This window comes from Rhinolophus sinicus, chromosome 2 (assembly GCF_057876585.1).
Source record: "Rhinolophus sinicus isolate RSI-liver-muscle chromosome 2, RSI-T2T, whole genome shotgun sequence".
Classification (NCBI taxonomy): domain Eukaryota; kingdom Metazoa; phylum Chordata; class Mammalia; order Chiroptera; family Rhinolophidae; genus Rhinolophus; species Rhinolophus sinicus.
This window is the reverse complement of record NC_142502.1, coordinates 99893596-99919780: the sequence shown is the minus strand read 5'-3', so window position 1 is coordinate 99919780 and position 26185 is coordinate 99893596. Positions and strand designations below refer to the sequence as shown.

Below are 26185 nucleotides of genomic sequence, written 5' to 3'. Positions count from 1 at the left end.
CCTTCCTTAAAATGTGTATACATTTTTTTTGGCACCCTCTGTGTGTGTGTGTGTGTGTGTGTGTGTGTGTGTGTGTGTGTTATTTAAAGATTCTTTAAAATCTATATTGCATGTAATCTGGACAATATAAATAAGAAAGATCCTAAAATTCTAATAACACTGCCTTTTCTTTTTGGCATATATTTCCTTTCAGTTTTGGAAAGTTAGACTCTGATATTATTATAAATTAATTAATATTTTAGATATTACTTTTAGTGTTTGGCTAGTTGGGCAGGGTAGAGTTTGCTTCTAGAAAGATTTGTGAATTACATCTTCATGGTGATGGGAATGTGGATTTTTAAAATTAAATTATTTTTATGATTGTTTAATAAAGATTACATGTTGTAAAGGCTCTACTGTGGTCTTAGATACAAACTTTAGCTTTCAGTATATTTAGAGGCCATATTAACTTTTTAATATTTTGAAAGAGTTGTCAGTGTTTTAGCTTGCCTTCCTTTCCCAATGTTTGAGTAGTGGATGTGGTATAGATTAGTAGACCATAACAGTGTAATCTGTGAGTGAAAGGAACTTGCAAAGAGTGCATCAGTTCCATTGGTTGGGTACCAGGAGTTTGGAGTTCACCGCTTGGGATGGTACAGGTCTCAAAGGAATGTTTTCTTCATGTTAAAGAGGTTTCTGAGAGCAGCAGAGTTGGAAAATGGCACCTGTTGACCTTGGGTGTCTATAGTGTCATTACATTGCTCTAGCAGTATGCTTAGAAATTCTCAATATACCAAAGAAATATGCTTGGTGTAAGGCCTGTTCACTCCTTTCATAAATTCTCTAGTCAGTAATTTCCAGTAGATAACAAGCAGCAAATGCAAACCACATGTAATTTTATTGTATCTAGCCATTGTATGAAAAATAGTTAAAAGAAGCAGAAGAAGTTAATTTTAATAATATACTTTATTCAACCCAGCATAATTCAGAATATTACCATTTTGACTTGTCATCAATATAAGAATCATTGAGAAATTTTACATTCCTATCTTTGGTACGAAAGTGAAACCTAGTGCATATTTTATATATGCAACACATCTCACTTCCAAGTAGTGACATTTCAAGTGTTCAGTAGCCACATGTGACCAGTGGCCACCATACTGGACAGTTCAGTTCTAGATGCTTAGATGGTAGGTGTGCTGAAGGCTATTTTGATTCTGTAGGAAAATTAATTATTGTTAAACAAAATGAATTTCTTCCTTAGTGTCAAAAGTCATTTAAATATTAGTGTTTTATTTTAGGTACAAATACAGGCATTTATGAACAGTACTTTTGGAAAAATCTTCTCTTCTCAGCAGGCTCTTCAGCTGCTTCAAAGGTATTTATAATTATTAGGCAGTATAGTGTCTACTTGGGATAACTCCATATCTGAAAATACAATTTCAAATAAGATGTTCTTGGAAACCTCTCCTAGGCAAACATTAAAACTCACAAACATTAATCTTTCAATCACCATTAAACAGACTGTTAAAAATTTGAAATATGATATTTTTCATTGCATATTTTTGGTAGCAGAAAGTCTTTCAATGAGAAAATAAAATATTTTTCATGTTTTTTTCCCCCAGCTATGTAATATATTTGAAGTTAATTTGATAGGTGTTATTGGAAAGGGAGCAAGTAATGTTTAATTCTGTGTACTGAAAGGATTTCTGAAAGTGAAATGAAGAGTGGTAGATCTTCAACTTTCCATGTTCCCTCGTGAGTGCTCCCGTAGCTTCCTTTCCCACCACTCCCGACAACAGTGCTCCCCTAAAGGGAAGGAAAGCCTAGATTAGGGGGACAAGCTGGACTAGGGGCTGTTTTCTCCCAGGAGGGAGGGCTCATGACCCACGTTAGGGACCCTTTGGGAACTCTCTACTGAGAGCCAGTGGATCTGGGCTTGGGCCCAGCTTTGCTATACTTCCATGTCTCTCTGATGGATAATACCAGTGAGACCTTACCTTATGAGACAGACCATCATAAGTCAAAACAGACAAAATAATTTTGATAAGTGATAGTACTGTACAGACAGATGGCAGGTACTGTTTTCTTGGTGATTTCTCTCTCTGTCTCTGCCTTTCTCTTTCTGTCTTTGCCCTTTTTTTTTTTAACCTATAGTATGCTGGTGTTAACTCACTTTATTATCAGAACATTTGGATTCTGGTATTTCCTGTGTATCACTTAGTCTCTAAGTGAAAGTGATATTTGGCTGACAAAAATCATCATTATTATTGTGACTATTATTATTATTATTTTGGAATCATATAAGCATTAATATTGACAGAGGGATAATGAGTGTTCTCCCTTCCCATCTTTGCAAAGCCGACTCCCCACTCATCTTTTCAATCTCAGTTTAAATGTCACTTCTCAGGGAAGTATTTCTCAGGGAAGTATTTCTTGACTTCCCAGAGGTGCTGGGTTCCCTGTTACACGCATTTCTGGCACCCTTGTAATTTAAATAATTACTTATGTAACTCTTGTCTGATCTCTCTCTTTCCCATAAGATAACTGTAGGCTCCACGAGGGCTGGAACCACACACCTATCTTGTTCTTCACTGTATCCTAGCAAATGTATGAAGCCTGGTATGAATATTTGTCAAATGACTAAATGAATGGATTTTTAGGATTGCAGCAATTCTTAAGTATGTTTCTCATTTACTTTTTAATTACTCACCTTCAATTACTTTTAGATTCCAGAAGCTGAACATTCCCTGTCTTCAATTAGAAATAAATCACACAATTGAGTGTATTCTTCAGTATTACGTGGCTGAACTTGAAGCTATTAAGAAGGCAAGTATCATGTTTATAAATAGAAGCGTACTTTAGTACAAAAAGAAATGTATTCCGAAAGTATTTGCCATGATTATCTTGTACCAAGCTTTCCAGGAGCAAACCTTTCACTGCTAAGTAGCTCTGGTGCTCCCCTCTCTATGTGGGAAGGTGCTGACAGTGTATGTCACTGGACACCCACATTTACATCCCTTTGCTCTTCAGAACTGTCTTTCAACACTTTAGTGGTTACCAGAGAGTAAGGGGAGAGGGGAGATGGTAGAGGAGGGTAAAGGGGGTCAAATATATGGTGATGGAAGGAGAACTGACTCTGGCTGGTGAGCACACAGTGTGATATATAGATGATGTATTAAAGAATTGCACACTTGAAACCTCTGTAATTTTACTAACCATTGTTACCGCAATACATTTAATTAAAAAACATGAGAAAAAAGAACTGTCTTTGTGTGACAGCATTCATGTGTGTATAGGAAAGCCCATTTAAGTTAATATTTTTATGTGTGGAAATATATGCTCTGAAGACTATCATGGAAGATATAATGTAGCAATGTGTTCTCGCTATTGAATATCTCCTTTAACTTTGGGATAAAAAGGCAGAAAAAATAACATGTAATTGGACATAAGGGTTAAGAGAGGATTAAGTGTCATATACTGTAAACAATGTAGTTTCTGAACCTCAGGTTATTATCTCTGAAGTGTATTTATATATTTACTGACTACCTACCTCCTCGGTACGAAACATGGGAATAATGCTAAACATCAATACAAATGTAGCTTTCTGTTTTTTGCCTCTTCCATTGTATTGAATTTCAGACATTAATACTAGACCTTTAATTACAGCTTTATCATTCTCAAAAAGATGATCCCCCTCTGGCTCGCAACATGCCCCCTATAGCAGGAAAAATTCTTTGGGTGAGACAGCTCTATCGTCGGATAAGTGAGCCCATCAACTATTTCTTTGTAAGCCAATGGTTAAGTTTCCAGTATGTGGATTATGGTGGTTTTTAATACAAGAACTATATTTTATGCTGTAATATTTGTGTCCAAGGAAGTAGTTAGAGCTAATTCTTTTACTGGGTGAAGAAAAATTAGTTTATAAATATGCCTGAGAGACACCAAGGCAATTTTTTCATGTTTGGTAGATAAGCCCGTTTAATTACAGTTACATTTAAGGAGGTGAATCTCATAACTCTATGAGTTTTAACAATACAGGACACTTTATAAAGGCTTTAAAAAATAATTGTTTTGAAGACAATAAAGTACAGGCCAAGCGCTGAGGCTTACCTTTATGTGTGGACAGATGAGTCACTGATATATATTAGTTAAGGTTGAGATACCCTTGGAGCATCTATTCCTGTATGAAGAACTGAGACCTAGAGAAGGGAGTAATAAAGCATGTTCATTCTCTGTGTCCTTAAGGGGATTAGATTTCTGAAAAACACTAGAATACTCGGGCCTTGTCAGCATTCTGAAATTGCCAGTCTGTCTGCTCTGTTTTTTGTTTTTGCATTTTGTTTTGTTTTTACTTTGTTTTTTTAAAAAGACAGGAGCAAAGCAGACACAGCCTACTTGGTGTGTGTCTTATACCTAAATATGGAACAAAATAACTACCAAGCAATAGTCTTACAAGTAACATTATTTAAGCATTATTAAATATTAAGTTTTTGGTTTTTGTTTGGCGACTGTCATTTATTTTACTTTTCTTAATATTAAAAAAAAAATGAAAATGCTGGCTTTAGACAAGAGACAGGATGGGCACTTGATCACTGGTTGCTCTGTAGTGGCAGAGCAGAGGTTGCTCCGTTTCTGACTTAATGCCATTCACAACATAAAACATTCAATGTTTACAGAAATAAATTTCGTTCCTCTTCTTTGATATAGGGTTACTTTATTTTGGGGGAGGGAGGTGCTGGAATTTGCAAACTTTTGAATTTTCCAAAGTTCAAGGAAAATCAGTCCATTGTATCTTGTCCAGAAAAGTGGGGAAGGAACAGAGAGTTGGAGGTAGAGACTCTCAATGCCTGGGTCTGGCTGCAGGGCTGGAGACCTTTCTTGTTAAGTCCTGTATTCCCTTTTCCGGTTTTCCCTTTCTACTGATAATGTTTCCCTCCTTCCATCTCTAGCTCGTATAGCCTTCCTCATCTCTGTTTTACTCTGAGGAAAACATCTAAATGGGTAGCATAATTATTTGATGCCATTTTAAATATAAGCAGCTTTATGATTTGGATTTGAAAACAAGCAGCAGTCTTTTAAAAATAAGTCTTTTTCCCTTAAAAAACAGAAAAACTCAGAAATTTTGTCAAATACAGATGGTAAAGCTATCATTCGTCAGTATAACAAAATTTCCTACGTCCTGGTGGAATTTGAGGTGGTCTATCACACGGCGTGGGTCAGAGAGATGTCGCAGCTGCAGTACGGTGTGTAGAGGGCTGTGCGGTGATGCGCAGGCGCGGGGTGGGGTGGGGGCGGTGTTAGGCGAGTTTGAATGAGCTCATGGTTCTGGAGAAGTTTCACATCCCTTTTATATAATCTTATGATGGTTCAATTTAGATTTGGGGGTGATAGAATTATTTATTTCTTTACAGTTAGTAATAACACTCTGATTTTATAAGCAAACATTGTCATGACCTTAAAGTTGATATACTTAGATTATGACTTCCCTGGAAAAACAGCATTTAAAAGGAAGTGTTAAGACTCTTTGTAGACATTTCTCCATAGATATAGGAAAGTTTTCATATTTAGTTTTATCATGTTACAGATTGAAATCTTAGCCCCAATCAAGGGAGAAAGAATTGCAGCTTGCTGGTCTGCCTCCCTCCCTCCTTCCATTTTCCCTCCCTCCCTCCCTTCCTCTCTTTCTTTTTCTATAGCTGAATTTAACTTCAATGTTGAGCTCCAGTAAATTAAGTGTATTAGGCCTGTGTCTAAGTACCTGCGAGGGGTGCTAAGACATGGGTCAGTGAAGTGTGAGGTGGGGCGATGGTGGTTCTAAGCCATCATCCATCTGTGGGGGCATCATCTGAAGTGTTGTTATTGTTGGGCTCAACCGTGGTTATGCTTTGTCCCACCTTATCCTTAAGTTCTTACCCATAAGCTTGGGGGAACCCTAACTGTGTCCCCTGGTACAGTAGTTTCTGCCTCCCACCCCAGGATCGCCACTTAAGCAGAGCACAGAATTGCAGGCACAGGAAGCACAAATTCTGCAGTTGGGTCACTGGGAGTGACAGTGAGAGGGGCCACTCCTACTTCTGCCTCTTGGTTCCAGACCCATGTATTTTAGCTGTTGGGAACACAGCACTATATACAGGCCACTGATTCACTGCACCTGCATCCTGGAGGGCAGTGCCCCAAGCCAGCAGGGTGTCTTCCCCAACTGACACCATAGTTAAACCTTTAATAGGCCACTTCTGTCAGGCCAGCTGTTTCTGGGTAATGTGAATGGAAGGACCCTATGGATCCTAATGAAAGCCCGCTAATAGAGCAACACTCTCAAAGGAGCATCAAGAGAAGCTTAACATTCACATTATAGAAAAGAGTAAAAGAATGTTTAACAACTGACACATGGAACATGTACATGTTAGCTTCTGCAATACCATTTAGTTTTCTACTCTTTTTTTTTTGTCCTGCTGTTTTTCCCCCTCTTATCTGTATATGTTCAAAAACAAGTTCAACAGCCACCTGTTCCATAAATCCCTTCCTTATTTTCCTGGCAGAAGATAATGTGCTCTTCCTCTAGAGTCCTCCACACACTTCATCTGCAGTTCTTTCTCATGACACTTACTGCTTGTTGATCTGTCTTATCTCCCCTACACATTCCAAGGGTACTCTCTCTGTCTATTTCATCTTTGCATCCTTTAAATAACAGCATAGCTAACATGTAATGCTTACCATGTTCCAGGCTTTGTCTAAACACTACATGTACAACTTCCTTTAATCCTCATGGCAACCCTGTGAGGAACTATTATCCTCATCTTACAGATGAGGAAACTGGAGCACTGACTGGTTAAGTGACTTCCCAAGATCACACAACTTGGAAGTGGCAAGGCCATGATTCAGATTTGCCTTTCATGTAAACACAGGCTAGTGGGAATGAATTGCTCTGGAAGGCTTCTTGGTGTTATAGTGATGTGATGATGTTTAACTATACAGAAACTCAGAATAATGACTGGGGACCTAGTATCGGCCTCTTTTAGTTGGTTGCTTTATATGAGTATGAAGTTCTCTGGTGATGATTTACGTGGGATGGATGTTCACTCAGCCCTGGAGCAGACTTCCCGGCTGTCAGTATTGTTAGTGGTCTTGCTGACATTTTGTCCTTTCAAGAAAGCTCAGTACAGCCTTAAGGAAGACAGATTTCATCAAATGTTCAAAAGTTACTTTGGAGTTTACTTGGGAGGGTAAATTATTTCTAGCCCAATTTTAAAAAGGTTACAAATGTATTGGGTAAAATTTTTAGTTGAAATCCTCATGAAACCGGCATCATTAGGAGCCATATTAAGACTAACTTTATCTGATGAGTGAAAGTCTACTAACTTCAAAGGCATACACAGATATTTTATTAGAAATTTGATGCAGACACATTTTGTACAGTAATGTGAGGCTTGGAAGATACATGGGAAATCTCACGTTAGTAGTGTTTGTTAATATGAGATATAATTCAAGCTAGTGCGTGCTTGTCTGTAAGTGTGTTATTATTATGCCTCTAAAGGTAATTCATGTTAGGATAACAAATAATCTAAGGTTGCTCAGCATGAACCATTGGGATTATGTATTTCAATTCATAATAAAAGGCATATCTGAAAATGCCTGTTTATATTAATAATGTTCGTGTAGTGATTCAGATACAGTGTAAAAAATTCTTCCTCTATTCCAGGAGTTCACAGTGCAATGGTGTTTAATAAATATTTCTTACTCATACTGAGCCCAGTTATCAGAAATTCAGAATGGAGAATTCATTCAGATACACCTCCTTAAAGAAGCTAGTTGGGGTGAGGCATGGAAAAGGGTTTGAAATCTATGAGGTGTGTCATATTTTGTAACTGTGCACATCTTCTAGTTCTCTCCCAGGGGTTAAATCACCATCTATAAAAATACACTAACACTGTATTACAGCTCTCTTAGTCCCACTCAGAAAGTTATTGCAGCTCATAGCACAAAGGTTATCCATTCTTGGTCCATTTCTTTCTTGATCTGGTTTTATGGCTTTACAGAAACTGCATTTATTTAAGTTTGGAGCACTGACCATGTGTCAGATACGTCCCTAAGAACCTGGGATAGCCAGAACTATTATTTTGCTTGTAATAAGTCAGTAGCCCAGTGGGAAAGACGGGTAGGGAAACAGGGATGGAAGCAGAAAAGAAATCCAGAATAACTAATGTCAATAACTATTTATTTGTAGCTTTACAAGCCACACTTTTTGTGCGACATCCAGAATCAGGAAAGTTGATGGTTAATTTTGATCCCAAAATTCTGGAAGTTGTTCGGGAAACTAAGTGCATGATAAAAATGAAGCTGGATGTTCCAGAACAAGCAAAGAGATTGCTAAAATTGGAAAGTAAATTGAAAGCAGACAAATTGCGTTTGCAGGTAAGATAGGTTATATTTTCTAGTTATTTTTGAAGTCCTTTTTAAAAAAAAACAAAAACCAAAAAAAACCCCCAAAACAAAAATATATCAGATATCTGATCAAGATGACAGAGTAGATAAAGGCTGTACTTGCCTCCTCTCACAATCGCATCAAAATTACAGCGAAACTACATCATTGAGAATCGCTTGGAGTATAGCTGAAATGAAGCCCTACAACTAAAGACATACAGAAGAAGCCATCTTGAGACAGGTAGGAGGGGCAGAGACATTGAACGGGCTCAGAACAACCACATGTGACCATTAAAAATCAGGAGGAATATCTCGGATGTGTAGGTCTCTCCCAGAGGAGCAAGGAGGTCTCAACTGTATACTAGGCTCCCCAGTCCAGTGTTCCAGTGCTGAGAAGTCCCCATAACTTCTGGCTATGAAACCTGGTGGAGATTGTGGCTGAGCAAGAGGAGGGCAGCTAGAGTCCCAGGCAGTCCTCTTAAAGGTCCCATGCGTGGACTTACTCACTGACGGATTCACTGGCTCTGAGCTCCAGTGCTGGGGCAGCAGCTCGCAAGGCTCCAGGGACATAAGGGGAGGAACTGAGTTGTCTAGCTTTGTGCTGAGGTCTGGAGGGACAGCTTTCTCCCAGACAGAGGAGCTGGCGGAAGCCATTGTTTCTTGGCTGAGCCCTCCCCCTTCCTGGTGTGCAGACAAAGGTCGCCCCCATATCTGAGTCTCTATAACCTGGCTAGCACCATTTATCTACCCCTCCCCGGTAATTCCCAGAGACCCTGCCCCACTTAAACTTAGGGAAACCCAATCCACTTCCAGTGGCTTCTCCATATAAACAGCCTGTCTTGACTCATGCTACAGACTTTCCTAAAATCTCTCAAAGGTTCATAAAACCCAATCAAACAGCATCTGGCTTCAGCATGTCCCATACCTCTTACTGAGCAGCCCCAAGTCTGGCACTAGTGACAGTCAGCCTTGGTTTGTGGCCTAGCCTCTTGAGTCACCTCCAAGTCCAGCATGGTGGCAGCCATCTGCAGATTGCTTTCTGGCTTGTGCCAGGTGGTCCTGGGCAGGGCACAGGCTGTGGCTGAACTTGACCTGAGGTGAAGCCCCTCCCAGGAGGACCTGGGGCTGGCAAACTTGGTGACCAACTTTGGACCGAGCTATAACATCACCCGGCCATCTCCAAGAACACCACACCCAAAGGGATGATTGGGCAGGCACCAAAGCCCTGCTAAAGTGAATCCTACTCTGTAGGGTTAGACCCTGTACAATAACTGCTCCATTGTACTCACAGCCAGTCCTCACAACCAATCAGCCTTATGGTCAATCCCTATCATTGAAGTGCAGAGAGCAACCAAGTGTCAACTACAACAGGAGGGCATACACAACACACACAAGGGACACACATGGAATACCTGGCTCAGGAGACCAGGTAGACTGCATTCCTGAGCCCCACAGGACACCTACTAAATGAGGCCACCCTTCTAAGACCAGGAGGCATAGCAGTCCTCTGTAAAGAAACAAACACAGGGAGGCAGCTAATATGGGGAGACAAAGAAACATGTCCCAAATAAAAGAACAGAACGAAACTCCAGAAAAGGAACTAAACAAAATGGAGACAAGCAATCTACCATATGCAGAGTTCCAAACACTGATTATAACAATACTCAGTGATCTCAGGGAGAGCTTCAACAAGGAGATAGGAAACATAAAAATGGAGATAGAAAACATAAAAAAGAACAAGGCAGAAATAAGGAATACAATAACTGAAATAAACAATACATTAGAGGGAAGAAACAGTAGATTAGCTGATGCAGAGGATTGAGTCAGTAATTTGGAAGATAAGGTAACAGAAAACACCCAATCAGAACAGTAAAAAGAAAAAAGAATCCAGAAAAATGAGGACAGTTTAAGGGGCCTCTGGGACAATATCTACCAACATTTGCATCATAGTGGTACCAGTAAAAGAGAGAGAGCAAAGAATTGAAAACCTATTTGAAGAAATAATGACAGAAAACTTTCCTAACCTGGCAAAGGAAATAGACAAGCTCAGGAAGTGCAGAGAGTCCCAAACAAGATGAACCCAAAGAGGCCCACACCAAGACACATCATAATTAAAATGCTAAAGGTTAAAGGCAATCCTAAAAGCAGCAAGAGAAATGAAGTTAGTTACCTACAAGGGAGCTCACATAAGACTGTTAGCTCATTTCTCAACAGAAACTTTGCAGGCCAGAACAGAGTGGCAGGAAATACTCAAAGTGATGAAAAGTAACGACCTACAACTAAGATTACCCAGCAAAGCTATCATTTACAATCAAAGGACAGATAAAGAGCTTCCTAGACAAGAAAAAGCTGAAGGAGTCCTCACCACCAAAGCAGTATTACAAGAAATGTTAGAGGGACTTCTTTAAGACTACACAAAAAATATAAAAAGGTGAATAATAAAATGGCAATAACTACATATCTATCAATAATTATTTTAAATGTAAATGTATTAAGTGCTCCAATGAAATGATGTAGGGTGGCTGCATGGATAAGAAAACAAGACCCTTACATATGCTGCCTACAAGCAACTCAACTTCAGATCGAAAGACACGCAGACTGAAAGTAAAGGGATGGGATAAGATATTTCATGAAAATGGAAACAGAAAAGAAAAAATCTGGAGTAGCAATACTTACACCAAACAAAATAAACTTTAAAACAAAGACTATAACAAGAGACAGAGAAGGACCCATAATTCCACTTTTGAGTATTTATCCGAAGAAACCCAAAATGTTACTTTGAGGGGATATGTGCATCCATATGTTCATTGAAGCACTGTTTACAACGGCCAAGATGTGGAGGCAGCCCCGGTGTCTGTCGATGGAAGAACAGATAAAGAGGAGGTGGTACATATATACAATGGAATATTGCTTGGTCATGGAGGGGAATGGGTTCTTGCTATCCTCAGTGTCATGGATGGACCTGGTTGGTATTGTGCTGAATGCAGTATGTTAGACAGAGAAGGACAGATACAATGTGATTTTGCTTATATGTGGAATCTAAAGAACAAAGTGAACAAACAAAACAGAAACAAACTCATAGAGAACATTTATGATGGTTGCCAGGGGAAAGGGGAGTTGGGGTGGTGTTATAGTTGAATCTTGGTTGCTATTGGCATGTCGGTAGGTGGGGTTGATCTTCAGGCTGCTTGGCTTGGGGTTTGGCCACAACCACAGCTTACAGGCTGCTGTTTGGGTGGCTTAATCCAGCAAGTGGGATTCACCCCAGTGCATTCTGGTGCCTGTTAGACCACCCTTTGGGTGTGCTGCTTGTGAAGCTAATTGGGCAGTGCTCTGCTATGGTCTGAAGCCAGTCTCCAAGTACGTTGGTTCTGGGGCCTCTTGCAAGGGGCTCTGGTGCAGGCCCAGGTTTCCCACTGCCTGTGACTGGCCAGGGACTACCTGGTAAGAGCTACAGAACGATCTGAGGTTTTTTGCTGCCTGTGGTGTACCTGGAGGCATGTGGGAGAGGCCACACTGCAAACTGAGGATGGCTGCCAGCATTACCAGGCCTAGGGTACCTAGGACACCCAAAGACCTCCAAATACCAGGACATCCAAAGACTTGCTGCCACCTGCCACCTCCCTTAAGGTTCAGGCATTGATGAAGTCTTCTGTAGTATGGCAGGGTCTCAGGGAGCCACTAGATTGGGAAGAGTTATGTTCACTAGGTTAATGTAAATTCTGATTTGGTGAGAGTGCTGATCTTGAAGCTACTTAGTAAAACTCTCAGAGCACACTGAGGCCAGTTGCTGCCAGCCTTGGGTCTGTTGGACGCTGATAGTTTTTGAAGAAAGAGTACAATGCAGTTGGGGCTCTCTGCTCTCATAGAAAAGTGTCTCCAGCATTCCGGGAGTTGGGTGGGGTAGGGTCTCAGTGAGTCAGCAGGGTTCAGCCTCAGAGCTCACCAGATCAATCAGATTCAGATTTGGCTGTAAGCATAGGGGGAGGGCTCAATACAGAAAAGACAGCGCCCATCTACAGGAGTAGGACTCCCCCACAGGGAAAATGCTGACTGTCTCCCAGCACCTGTCCAGAAGCCACACAACCCAGTTTGTCCCCCACATGTCCATGACAGCCCCTGAGTCACCGCCCCTTTGGTGGAGCCCAAGATGGGTGCCTGGGAGTGAGACAGTCTGTGCACAGGCCCTTTAAGAGGACACCTGGGTTTCCTGCTGCCTTCCTCCCACGTGGATGGTCAGAGTCCCCCGTTTTTCCCAGCCAGATGCTATGTGGGCTTATCTTCCTGGCACCAGTACTCTGGACTGGGAAGGCAGTGCGGGGCTGCATTCTCTTGCTCCTCTTGGGGGAACCTCTGCAGCTGAGATATCCCTCCCGCTTCTCAACTATCACACTGAGGTTTGGGGTCAGCCAGTTTCACATCTCCACCCCTCCTACCAGTCTCGACATGGCTTCATCTTTATATCGTCAGCCAGACTTCAGATGGTTCTCCAGGTTGGTTGTTCTATAAGTTGGTTGTAATTTTAATTTGTTCACAGAAGGAACTAGACATGGTGTTTATCTACTCCGCCATCTTGGATCTTCCCCAATACCATTTATTGAAGAGATTATTATTTTCCCCATTGTATATTTTTGGCTCCTTTGTATCATCTTGATCCTTTGTAAATTAATTATCTATATATGTGTGGATTTATTTTTGGCTTCTCTATCCTGTGCCATTGTTGAATCTTGACAACATTAAAATACTAATGTGCAAACAAAAGGAAAGATTGGAGTTGGAAAGCAAAGGTGAAAAGATTATAAGAAATCAGATTTAGACTTCTGGCTAATGTTGATATTGTGGCAACTTTGGCTTCAGCATCAAAGTTTTGTACTGGCTAGTTGTGGCTTTGGAGAATTGAGTGTCAAAGTGCTGTTATAAATTGAGGTTAATGTCGCTTGCATTGCATCTTACAGGATTTACTTAGTATTGAATGTTATTATGAAAGTCAGAATCCTTTGCGAAGTGTCAAGTATACATAAAAGTTAAACTACAAGTAACAGAAAAGAAGGAAAGGAATTAATGCCTTTGAAATTATTAAGTAAACATCAAAACAGTTTAGTATTATTAATTTGGGGAAGGATTAACTTGAGTCCACATCTCCTGTCACAGTGCAATAAATTACAAAATGGTCAAAAATTGATCATTATGGTTCATCTCTAAAAGATATCTAAAAGAAAACAGAAAAGCTTATTAATTTTGATTGTGTGTACATTGATTTTGATTCAAGAAAATGAGTGTGGCGTCAGTGATAAGTATGCTTTAACATGTCAGAAGACAAAGAACAGAAAGGGGAAAAATGTATGACAGACATCACAAAAAGATAATTATCCAAACTATTTAAAATAGCATAAGTTTAGAAAGATAATTAATAAATATTAAAAGTGTAAAACTAGAAAACTCCATTGAGCTCAGGTAATTTACAACTCGGGGAAAAGTACATTGTTAGTATAAATATAAGTACATACCCTCCATCTAGGCAGGACTATGAGGAAAACAGGTATAATGAAACCTGGGTATGAATCAAAATACGACTGTTGCTTTAAAATAAGTTGCTGTAAAACATGCCATTTTGACTTTTAACAGGGTCTTCTGCAGTATTGTGATGAGTTATATCAGGAAGTGCCTTCTGTGTTTGTCAATCTGATGACCCCTAAAATGAAAAAGGTCGGTAATACTGAAGGTTTATATTGATTTCCTTGTTTAAAATTAGATTACAGTTCTATAGATTATGGATTTTAGAACATCTATTCTTGCCTAGACCCTCTATCTTTCTGGTTCAGCTTTATAGCTCTGTTATTCCTACAGAATGATTCCTTACCTAAGTTTTGTTGCCTTTGAAAAACAACTAAATGTAAATAATAAACACTTTCTCGGAATCCATGATTGCTTCATGGGTAGCCAAACATGGGTTTAAAAAACGTTAATAAAAAGTCACCTCTGGGGCCGGCCCAGTGGCTCAGGCGGTTAGAGCTCCATGCTCCTAACTCCGAAGGCTGCCGGTTCGATTCCCACATGGGCCAGTGGGCTCTCAACCACAAGGTTGCCTGAAAGTTCAATCCCTTGAGTCTCTCAAGGGATGGTGGGCTCTGCCCCCTGCAACTAAGATTGAACACAGCACCTTGAGCTGAGCTGCCTCCCGGATGGCTCAGTTGTTGGTTGGAGCGCAGGCTCTCAACCACAACGTTGCCAGTTCAATTCCTCGACTCCCGCAAGGGATGGTGGGCAGCGCCCCCTGCAACTAAAATTGAACACGGTACCTTGAGCTGAGCTGCCACTGAGCTCCCCGATGGCTCAGTTGGTTGGAGCATGTCCTCTCAATCACAAGGTTGCCGGTTCGACTCCCACAAGGGATGGTGGGCTGTGCCCCCTGCAACTAGAAACGGCAACTGGACCTGGAGCTGAGCTGCGCCCTCCACAACTAAGACTGAAAGAACAACAACTTGAAGCTGAACAGAACCCTCCACAACTAAGACTGAAAGGACAACAAGTTGACTTGGAGAAAAAGTCCTGGAAGTGCACACTGTTCCCCAATAAAAATCCTGTTCCCCTTCCCCAATAAAAAAATCTTAAAAAAAAAAAAAAAAGTCACCTCTGCCAAGTATAATGGAGGGGAACTACAACTACGGATGTATAACCTATAATATTTCCAGGTAATAAAATAAAGCCTTTTTTATAAATGCAGATGATCCTGTTAATAATGGAAACTGATATATTTTTCTTTTGCCAGGTGGAATCTGTGTTGAGACAGGGGCTCACAATATTAACATGGTCGTCTTTAACACTGGAAAGCTTTTTTCAAGAAGTTGACTCAGTTTTGGATATGTTCAATCAACTTTTAAAGAAGGTATGATACATAAATTTTTATGAACTACATATATTCTTACTCAGGCTATGAATAATAGTTTGAATATCTATGAAAGCCCTTTAAAGGGTGTGACTTTTAACTAAAAGGATATCCATTAAGTTAAAAAAAATAATGCTTTATATTTCTTTAAGGGCTTTGGGCCCTTTTCATTTAGATTGCCTTTTCTTGTCTCTGAGTTACCTTGCCTTTACTATGTTAAAGTGATGGTTCAACTCCACAGTGTAGTTTAGAAAATAGGGTAATTGTAGACGGCGAGAGAGGCAGAATGGAGTGGTTGTTATATTAATGCATCTCATATCAATTCAATGAGGCAGTCATCTAACTGGAAACTGTCTATTGATTTCTCATACGTTTGCTATATAGAATATGCATATCTTTTTAGATACGCTAGTCTGTCTTTGGTGACAGCATGTTGTAACAAACAAAACTCAGAGGTTTGGCAGTCGGATAAACCTAGGTATGGTTTTTTGCCCTTCACTAGCTACGTGTTCCTCCTTAGGTTACATTACTTCTCTGAGCCTTGGTTTCTTTAGCTGTAAAACTGGGATAGTGATGGTTCATGGACTGGAATTAAGAGTAAAGGAAATAACATATATGAGGTGATGGCACACATTGCTGCTCAATAAAACTTAGTTCCATGTCAAGCTTTCTTTGTAGATGTACTCCTAAGATTTCCACCAAATTATGCTTGGCTCTGGATGCAAGTTTCCAGATAGAGCCATCTAAATTAGTTTATAATGCAAGTACGTTCTGGATGAAAGAAGAGTTTTCTTCCACATTTCCTTTTGTTGTTTGTAGATCAATGACTTGTGTGAAATACACATTGATACAGTTCTAAAGGAGATAGACAAAACTGTATTAATTTCCCTGCCTGAAAGTGGAGCTACCAAAGTAGAAGATATGTTGGCACTCAATGAGGTATGCATTTATGTATTATAGTTTAATCATAGAAATACTGGCTGAGAAACCTAAAACGTAAATTTACAATCTAAAAGTAGAAATCTGTGTCAGCATTTAGATATCCTAGCTTTTTTGTTGTTGTTGATATCCTCAGCTTCCAAGACTTACAAGGCTTCAGCAGCCCCAGCCGATGGCCACACCGAGACATTATTTTACTCACATCCTCAGTCTCATGCTGGAGTTCCTGGGCTTCTATCAGTGGTTCCCTGCTCTTCCTTTGCGCACACTCCCAGGGCAATATCATCTGTCCTCACGTTTTTAACTATGACAAACATTTTCTTTAAGTCACCCAGAAATCTGGGAGTCACTTAGAGTCCTTTCCTCACTCCCATTTTCTTAATCCAGTCAGCCTTAAGGCTTCTGCCAGGTTTTGCTTCTTACTCAGATTTTGCTTGAATTACCTCTTCTTTTTGGTACCTACTCCATTCTTAGCTCAGGCCCTTTTGGCTCTGTTTGAGTTTAGTAATTCACGTTGTGGTGTAACTGGTCTCTGTGCTCCATATTTGGCCCTGTTATATCCATCCTCTTCATTGCCACCAAATCTGATTGTGAAACTCCCCAGCTAAAGTCCTTCAATGTCCAGTCCCCCCGGCATAAAACCTAGTCTCCTCAACATCACATTATATTGAAATTATCTGAATACCTATTTGTCCTTCATTGGCTCGAAAGTACAAAGACAGAAACCCTGTCTAATCATTTTTGAGGCCTGGTATATTGATACAATCTCTCTCAAAAGCACTCACGTTATGTCTTGAACTGAACTCTTTTTCTTTCTTGCCTTCCTTATGCTTCAGCTACACCCACGCTGCCAGTTTAGGTCACCTTGCTAATGTCCCTTTCAAGACAACCAAGGGTGGCTCCATCACAAGGGGCCCAAAGTGGCCTATGAAAAACAGGTGCCTTTGCCCCTCTTTCTATATAAATGCAGCTTCTTCCCAGGACACGTCTTCTGTCTTTAGGAGTTAGGGTACCCAGCCAGCTTCTTGCCTTAGGACTACTTAGGCACAGGTCAGCCTCTCCATCCCCAAATTCTAGACGACATGTGTCAAATTTTCTGAGTAGTTCTTTTGAAGTTCCCTATATTTATGTCTACCAAATCTCTACTGGTGATCAATCTTCCCTTCTTGATCAATGTGGGCAATAGGCTGAGGGTTGCCTCCCCTGCTACCTTTTAAGAACCTCCTTCTTTACATTTTGTAGCATCTTAGATGGTTTGTTCTCAGCATTGGGGCCCTTGGTTGTATTAATAACAGAGACAACACTAAATGCTCCATTTTAACATCCTGTTTTTGGAGCAAATTTAAAATGATTGTATCTTCCTGGCTATTTTTTCCTTTTGCCATTTTTAAGCTTTTTATCTTTGAAATCTGTTCTGTTTGATATGAATATAGTTGCACCAGCTTTTTCAGATTATTATTTTCCGGATATCCCTTTTTCTATTCTGTTATTTTCAACCTTTCTGGGTTTTCCTACTTTAGGCTTTGTCTTATAAATAATATTTAGCTGGATTTTGTTTTTCATTTTCTGAAAAAAATCTCTGTATTTTTTTTAAAACTGGTAATTTAGTTTATTTATATTTATTCTAGGTATCAATATGTTTGGATATGCTTTGTATATTCTCTACTCTTTGTGTTTTCTGTTTACCCGAATTTACTTATGTATTTCTAGAAGTTATTTTTTATTCTTTTACAAATATGTCTGGTCTTTTTACATAGTATTTTTCCTTTCTCATATTTTTTATTCTATTTTGTATTTAGACATTTAAAATATATTTCATGACAATGCCATTATCTGAAGAAATTGGAGGGTCTGATTCTGCTCTTTGCTCTTTCTACCAACTCTTGCTCAGGGTGGCTTGTTTGTGTTTTTAATATTATGGATTGTGAGCTAATGAACACATGTCCAAATGTAATGAACGTGGGGTTAGAACCTGTCCCTTTTTATTTGCTCCTGTGTGGTGCCTAGGAGTTTTACCAACTTGGAGCAACTTTATATTAGTTTTCCAGAGCATAGAATTGCTAAAACGACAAGGTAGTATAAGCTCAAGTCCTAAATCTATGTAAGGGTAAACTAGTAGTTATAAATTCCCGAGGGAGAATTTGTCCCTCCTCCCCAGAGCCTCAGCCAAGATAGCTTACTTTCCCATTGGTTTAGTCTTTCCTCGAGAACATAACCATTGATTTGCCTGATGTTATGTGGGGAAAGGGGTTGGATAAGTCTCAGTACCAGCCTCCTACACTTGTGAGGGACCCAAGGCTTTATTTGGTGTTTGGTTAGGGAAAAAGAGGTTCCCATAGAAGCTGTGGTTTCAGCTTACTTTTTGTTTTAGGCCCACATCTTTTTTTTATTTTTATTGACATATATTGTATATACAGCAAAATGTGCAAATCATAAATGCACCTTTCAGTGAATGTTTGCATATGACACATCATAACCATCAATATATAGAACATTTCCTTCACCACAAATGAGTCCCACGTGCTTCCAGGCAATAAACAACCCCCAGGAGTAATCACCATTTTGGATTCCATCACTGTATATTAGTTTTGCCTATTTTTGAACTTCATATACATGGAATCATGCAGCATATATTCTTTTTTTTCCTTTTTTTCCCCCCCCTTTTATATGTCATTGTGTCTTTTTATTTATTTATTTATTTATTTATTTATTTATTTATTTATTTATTTAATTAGTTTCAGGTGCACAAGACAAAGCAAAACTTAGACGTTTATCATTTATATCCCTCACACTGTGTGAACCCCCCTCCCCCCATCCACTATCCCTCTGTACGTTCCCAAAACCTCTCACCTTCCCCTTATCCCCACCCCCCCGCCCCTCTAGCAACCCTCTGTTTTTCCTCCATGTTTCCAAAACTGTTTCTGATTAGTTCATTCACTTATTCTTTTCTTTAGATTCCGCATATAAGTGAGATCATATGGTATTTGTCTTTCTCTTTCTGACTTATTTCACTTAACATAATGTTCTCTAGGTCCATCCATGTTGTTGCAAATGGTAAGATTTCTTTCTTCTTTATGGCTGCGTAATACTCCATTGTATAAATGTACCACAGTTTCTTAATCCAGTCATCTACTGATGGGCATTTCGGTTGTTTCCAGGTCTTGGCTATTGTATATAGTGCTGCAATAAACACAGGAGTGCATAAAGATTTTTGAATTGGAGTTTTGGATTTCTCCAGATAGGTACCTAGGAGTGGGATTGCTGGATCATAAGGTAGTTCCATTTTCAGATTTTTGAGATATCTCCAAACTGTTTTCCATAGTGGCTGCACCAATCTGCATTCCCACCAACAGTGCACCAGTGTTCCCTTTTCTCCGCATCCACGCCAGCACTTGTTGTTTGTTGATTTATTGATGATAGCCATCCTGACTGGGGTGAGGTGGTATCTCATTGTGGTTTTTATTTGCATTTCTCTAATGGTTAGTGAGGTTGAACATTTCTTCATATGTCTGTTTGCCATCTGTGTGTCCTTTTTAGAAAAATGTCTCTTCATGTCCTCTGCCCATTTTTTAATTGGGTTGTTTGTTTTTTTGGAGTTGAGTGAGTTTTTTATAAATTTGTGATATTAACCCCTTATCAGATATATCATTGGCAAATATCTTTTCCCATTCAGTAGGATCCCTTTTTGTTTTATTGATGGTTTCCTTTGCTGTGAAAAAGCTTTTTAGTTTGATGTAATCCCACATGTTTATTTTTCCTCTTACTTCCCTCGCGCGAGGGGATACATCAGTAAAAATCTTACTCCGGGTAATGTCTGTGAAGTTTCTTCCTATATTTTCTTCTAGGAATTTTATGGTTTCAGATCTTACATTTAAATCTTTAAGCCATTTTGAATTTATTTTTGTATATGGTGTAAGGAGGTGATCCAGCTTCATCTTTTTGCATGTGTCTGTCCAAGTTTCCCAGCACCATTTATTGAATAGACTGTCTTTACCCCACCGTACATTCTTGCTTCCATTGTCATAGATTAAATGGCCATATAGGCATGGATTTATTTCTGGACTCTCTATTCTGTTCCATTGATCTATGGGTCTGTTTTTATGCCAGTACCATGCTGTTTTGATTACTGTAGCCTTGTAGTATAATTTGAAGTCAGGTATTGTTATACCTCCCACTTTGTTCTTATTTCTCAAGATTGTTGAAGATATCCGGGGTCTTTTGTTATCCCATATAAATTTTAGGATTATATGTTCTATTTCTGTGAAAAATGTCGTTGGTAGTTTGATAGGAATTGCGTTGAATATATATATTGCCTTAGGCAGTATGGACATTTTAACTATATTAATTCTTCCTATCCATGAACATGGTATGTGTTTCCATCTATTTGTATCTTCTTTCATTTCTTTCTTCAGTGTCTTATAATTTTCTGAGTACAGATCTTTTACTTCTTTGGTTAAATTTATTCCCAGGTATTTTATAGTCTTTGGAGCAATTGTAAATGGAATTGCTTTTTTAATTTCTCCTTCTGATGTTTTATTATTGGTATATACAAATGCAACTGATTTCTGAATATTAATTTTGTATCCTGCTACTTTACTAAATTCATCTATCAGCTCTAATAGTTTCTTGGTGGAGTCTTTAGGGTTCTCTAAATATAGTATCATATCATCTGCATATAATGACAGTTTTACTTCCTCCTTACCGATTTGGATGCCTTTTATTTCTTTTTCTTGTCTGATTGCTGTGGCTAGAACTTCCAGCACTATGTTGAATAGAAGTGGAGAAAGTGGGCAGCCTTGCCTTGTTCCTGATTTTAAGGGGAATGGTTTTAGTTTTTCCCCATTGAGTATGATGTTAGCTGTGGGTCTATCATATATGGCCTTTATTATGTTGAGATATGATCCCTCTATTCCCACTTTCTTAAGGGTTTTTATCATGAATGGCTGCTGAATTTTATCAAATGCTTTTTCTGTGTCAATTGATATGATCATATGATTTTTATTTTTCATTTTGTTAATGTGGTGTATCACATTAATTGATTTGCGGATGTTGAACCACCCTTGCATACCAGGGATGAATCCCACTTGATCATGGTGTATAATCTTTTTAATATATTGCTGAATTCTGTTTGCTAGTATTTTGTTGAGGATTTTTGCATCTATGTTCATTAGCGATATCGGCCTGTAGTTTTCTTTTTTTGTGGTGTCTTTGTCTGATTTTGGGATCAGGGTGATAGTGGCTTCGTAAAAAGTGTTTGGGAGTCTTCCCTCCCTCTGGATTTTTTGGAAGAGTTTGAGGAGAATAGGTGACAATTCTTTTTTGAACGTTCTGTAAAATTCACCTGTAAAGCCATCTGGTCCAGGGCTTTTGTTTGTTGGGAGATTGTTTATTACTGATTCAATTTCCTTGGTGGTAATCAGTCTATTCAGGTTTTCTGTCTCCTCTTGAGTTAGCCTTGGGAGGTTGCATGCATCTAGGAAATTGTCCATTTCTTCCAGGTTGTCAAATTTGTTGGCATACAGTTGCTCATAGTAATTTCTTAGGATTTTTTGTATCTCTGCGGTGTCTGTTGTCACTTCTCCTCTTTCATTACTGATTTTATTAATTTGGGTCCTCTCTCTCTTTTTTTTAATGAGTCTGGCTAAAGGTTTGTCAATTTTGTTTATCTTCTCTAAGAACCAACTCTTGGATTCATTGATCTTTTGTATTGTTTTTCTGGTTTCTATTTCATTTATTTCCGCTCTGATCTTTATTATCTCCTTCCTTGTACTCCCTTTGGGCTTATTTTGTTGTTCTTTTTCCAGATCCCTTAAGTGTGAAGATAAACTGTTGATTAGTGATGTTTCTTGTTTCTTTAGGTAGGCCTGCAGTGCTATGAACTTCCCTCTTAGGACTGCTTTCGCAGCATCCCATAGATTTTGGGTCGTTGTATTTTCATTTTCGTTTGTCTCGAGATATCTTTTGATTTCTTCCTTGATCTCCTGTTTGACCCATTCATTATTTAGTAACATATTATTCAGCCTCCATGAATTTGTGTGTCTTCCAGTCTTTTTCCTGTAGTTCATTTCTAATTTCATAGCACTGTGGTCAGAGAAGACAATTGGTATGATTTCAATTTTCTTAAATTTATCCAGACTTGCTTTGTGGCCTAACATATGGTCTATCTTGGAGAATGTTCCATGTGCGCTTGAGAAGAACGTGTATTCTGCAGCATTGGGGTGGAATGCTCTGAAAATATCGGTTAAATCCAAGTGGTCCAATGTGTCATTTAAGGCTGTTGTTTCCGTATTGATTTTCTGTCTGGAAGACCTGTCCCTTGTTGTCAGAGGTGTGTTGAAGTCCCCTACTATGATAGTGTTACTGTTGATCTCCATCTTTATGTCAGTCAATATCTGTTTTATATATTTAGGTGCTCCTATGTTGGGTGCATAGATGTTTACTAGGGTTATATCCTCTTGTCGAATTGATCCCTTTATTATTATATAGTGTCCATCTTTGTCTTTTAATATTTTCTTCATTTTAAAGTCTATTTTGTCAGAGATAAGTATTGCAACTCCAGCTTTTTTCTCATTTCCATTTGCATGGAATATCTTACTCCAACCCTTCACTTTTAGCCTGTGTGTGTCTTTTGATCTGAGGTGAGTCTCTTGTATACAGCATATACAAGGGTCTTGCTTTCTTATCCATTCAGCCACCCTATGTCTCTTGATTGGAGCATTTAAACCATTTACATTTAAAGTGATTATTGATAAGTACATAGTTATTGCCATTTTTAAATTTGTGGATAGATTGTTTTCGTCTTTCTTCTATTTACAGAAGTCCTTTTAGTATTTCTTGCAATGCTGGCCTGGTGGTAATGAATTCCTTTAGCTTATTCTTTTCTGGGAAGCTCTTTATCTCCCCGTCAATTTTAAATGATAGCCTTGCTGGATAAAGCAACCTAGGTTGTAGGCCTTTGTTTTCCATCACTTTGAGTATCTCCTGCCACTCCCTCCTGGCCTTCAATGTTTCTGCAGAAAAGTCATTTGATAGTCTTATGGGAGTTCCCTTGTATGTAACCCTCTGTCTTTCTCTTGCTGCTTTTAGGATTCTCTCTTTGTCTTTAATCTTTGCCATTTTAACTATAATGTGTCTTGGAGTGGACCTGTTTGGGTTTATCCTGGTTGGAACTCTCTGCACTTCCTGGACTTGTATGTTGGTTTCCTTCATCAGGTTAGGGAAATTTTCAGACATTATTACTTCAAATATGTTCTCAATCCCTTGTTTCTTCTCTTCACCTTCTGGTATTCCTATGATGTGCATGTTGTTGCGCTTGATGTTATCCCATAGGTCTCTTAAACCATCTTCATTGTTTTTTATTCTTTTTTCTTTCTGTTATTCTGTTTGGGTGATCTCTGCTAACTTGTCTTCTAAGTCGCTGATTCGATCCTCTGCTTCATCTAACCTGCTGTTAATTCCTTCAAGTGAGTTCTTTATTTCGGTAACTGTGTTCTTTAGTTCTAACTGGTTGTTCGTTATGATTTCTACATCCTTCTTGATGTCCTCTCTAAGTTCCTTAAACATTCTTATCATCAGTATTCTGAACTCTGTCTCTGACAGTTTGGTTACCTCTGCTTCATTTAGTTCCATTTCTGAAGGTTTCTTCTGTTCTTTTATTTGGGATATGTTTCTTTGTTTCCTCATTCTGGCTGACTCTCTGTGTTTGCTTTGATGTATTAGGTAGATGCCCTGGAGTTCTTAGTTCTTGCTGGATTAGTATATAATAAATGTCCTTTATATTTGACTTGCACTACTTCGTTCTTCTCCCCTGCGTGTGCTCTAAAAGTGACTCTTGTGTTGTGTATATTGTCCTTTTAAAGAAGATCCTTAATTGCTTTTCACTTGTGAGTAGGTGGAGTTAGCTCCTAGGCTGACTAGTTGTGAGACTTGGCTTTGCCCATGCAGGGTATTCTGCTGTGTGAGGGTTGACCACTTAGATGTGGTTTGCCCTTTGGCCTCTATGTGCCTGTAAAGAATCCCCTCTGAGTGTGTCACTTGTAGGTCAAACCCGGTAGTACTCTGGCTTGGTCTGGAGTTGGCCGCTGGGTATGTTGAATCTTGTGCCTCTTAAGCTGGGCACTGGTAGGGCAATTACAGAACAAAGCAAATCACCAAGCACAACAATAACAACAAGGAAAAAGTCAAATACATTCACATGTAAAAAAACAATCGACAACCCCCACTCGACACAAGCAAAGATGTCAGAAATATAAAGACAAATCAAAACAGAACAAAAACAAACAAACAAAAGAAAATAGCGCCAGTTGTAGCTTAAGCCCACCAAGTAATCTCCAGGTTGTTCTCTGCTATAGCACAGAGTCCCCACTCGACACAGGCAAAGATGTCAAAAATATAAAGACAAATCAAAACAGAACAAAAAAAAAAACAGCGCCAGTTGTGGCTTAAGCCCACCAAGTAATCTCCAGTTTGTTCTCTGCTATAGCACAGAGTCCCCACTCGACACAGGCAAAGATGTCAAAAATATAAAGACAAATCAAAACAGAACAAAAACAAACAAACAAACACAAGCAACAAACAAACAAACAAACAAAACAAACACAGCGCCAGTTGTGGCTTAAGCCCACCAAGTAATCTCCAGGTTGTTCTCTGCTGTAGTACAGAGTCCTCACTCGACACAGGCAAAGATGTCAGAAATATAAAGACAAATCAAAACAGAACAAAAACAAACAAACAAAACAAACACAGCGCCAGTTGTGGCTTAAGCCCACCAAGTAATCTCCAGGTTGTTCTCTGCTGTAGTACAGAGTCCTCACTCGACACAGGCAAAGATGTCAGAAATATAAAGACAAATCAAAACAGAACAAAAACAAACAAACAAAAAAAAAATAGCGCCAGTTGTAGCTTAAGCCCACCAAGTAATCTCCAGGTTGTTCTCTGCTATAGCACAGAGTCCCCACTCGACACAGGCAAAGATGTCAAAAATATAAAGACAAATCAAAACAGAACAACAACAACAAAAAAAGACAGCGCCAGTTGTGGCTTAAGCCCACCAAGTAATCCCCTGCGTATTGTGCAGGTAGAGCCGGTCACCTGATGCCCAGAGTGACTCTGAGGCTGCAGCTTTAGATGCGTGGGGCTGAGGGGTCTGGACAGTAGGTTTTACAAAGTCAGTGCAGTTTCTGCCCTTGCCGGCACATATGCACACCGAGAATAGCACCACCAGACCTGTGTCCAACTCTCCTGAGTGTTAGGGCACCTCTTCCCTGTGTGTGTGTGTGGCCAGCAGGGAATTCCTCAGCTGCTGAAAGCTGAGTGCTGTATCTGCCACTTACTGCTGATCCCTGGGAGTGCCTCCGCCGATGTAATTGCCCCGCCCTAGGCAGGCCAGAAAGGGTGGGGGCTGGGGATGGAAAGAGGGGTCTTCTCTTTCCCAGCCCAGCTGTGTCACACCCCACCCACAGGCCAGAAACGGTGGTATCTGGGGGTGGATGAGTCTTCTGTCTCCTAGTCCAGGGCAAACCACATTCTTCTCAGCCTCTTCCCTGGGCCAGAGCCAGCGGCCAGTCTTCCCTTAGCCCAAACCCCAAGGCTCCTCTGTAATCTGACACTGCTCTTCAGATCAGGAGCCAGTTCAAGTCTCTGGAAGGGTGGGGGTAGGATTGGAAGAGCGGGGGGAGGGGCCCAGGTATGGAGTTTAATAGCCTCAAATGCTAGATATCCTCCCTCTGCGGGGGGGAGAGGTCTGCTGTGGGACGCAAAGTAGAGTCCGCCACCTGGCTTTTGTGTTCTCTCTTTTGTCCTGGGAACCCCTGCGTCTCTGCAGCTGGGGATGTGTTTGCCCCGCTCTAGGCTGGCTAGAAAGGGTGGGGGCTGGGGATGGAAGGAGGGGTCTTCTCTTTCCCAGCCCCGCTGTCTTAACACTCTTCCCGCAGGCCAGAAAAGGTGGTGGCTGGGGGC

General features: G+C 39.8%; 1 protein-coding gene across 1 annotated transcript in view; it reads left to right on the top strand.

The window, feature by feature from the left end:
- The window catches only part of DNAH8 (dynein axonemal heavy chain 8), a 369939-nt gene that overhangs the window by 73397 nt on the left and 270357 nt on the right, over window positions 1–26185 (top strand). The window contains exons 14-21 of the mRNA XM_088795770.1: window positions 1281–1357; window positions 2709–2808; window positions 3649–3768; window positions 5090–5225; window positions 8207–8394; window positions 14029–14109; window positions 15173–15289; window positions 16109–16228. Coding sequence (XP_088651896.1) covers window positions 1281–1357; window positions 2709–2808; window positions 3649–3768; window positions 5090–5225; window positions 8207–8394; window positions 14029–14109; window positions 15173–15289; window positions 16109–16228 — 939 coding nt within the window. The remainder of the gene's footprint in view (window positions 1–1280; window positions 1358–2708; window positions 2809–3648; window positions 3769–5089; window positions 5226–8206; window positions 8395–14028; window positions 14110–15172; window positions 15290–16108; window positions 16229–26185) is intronic.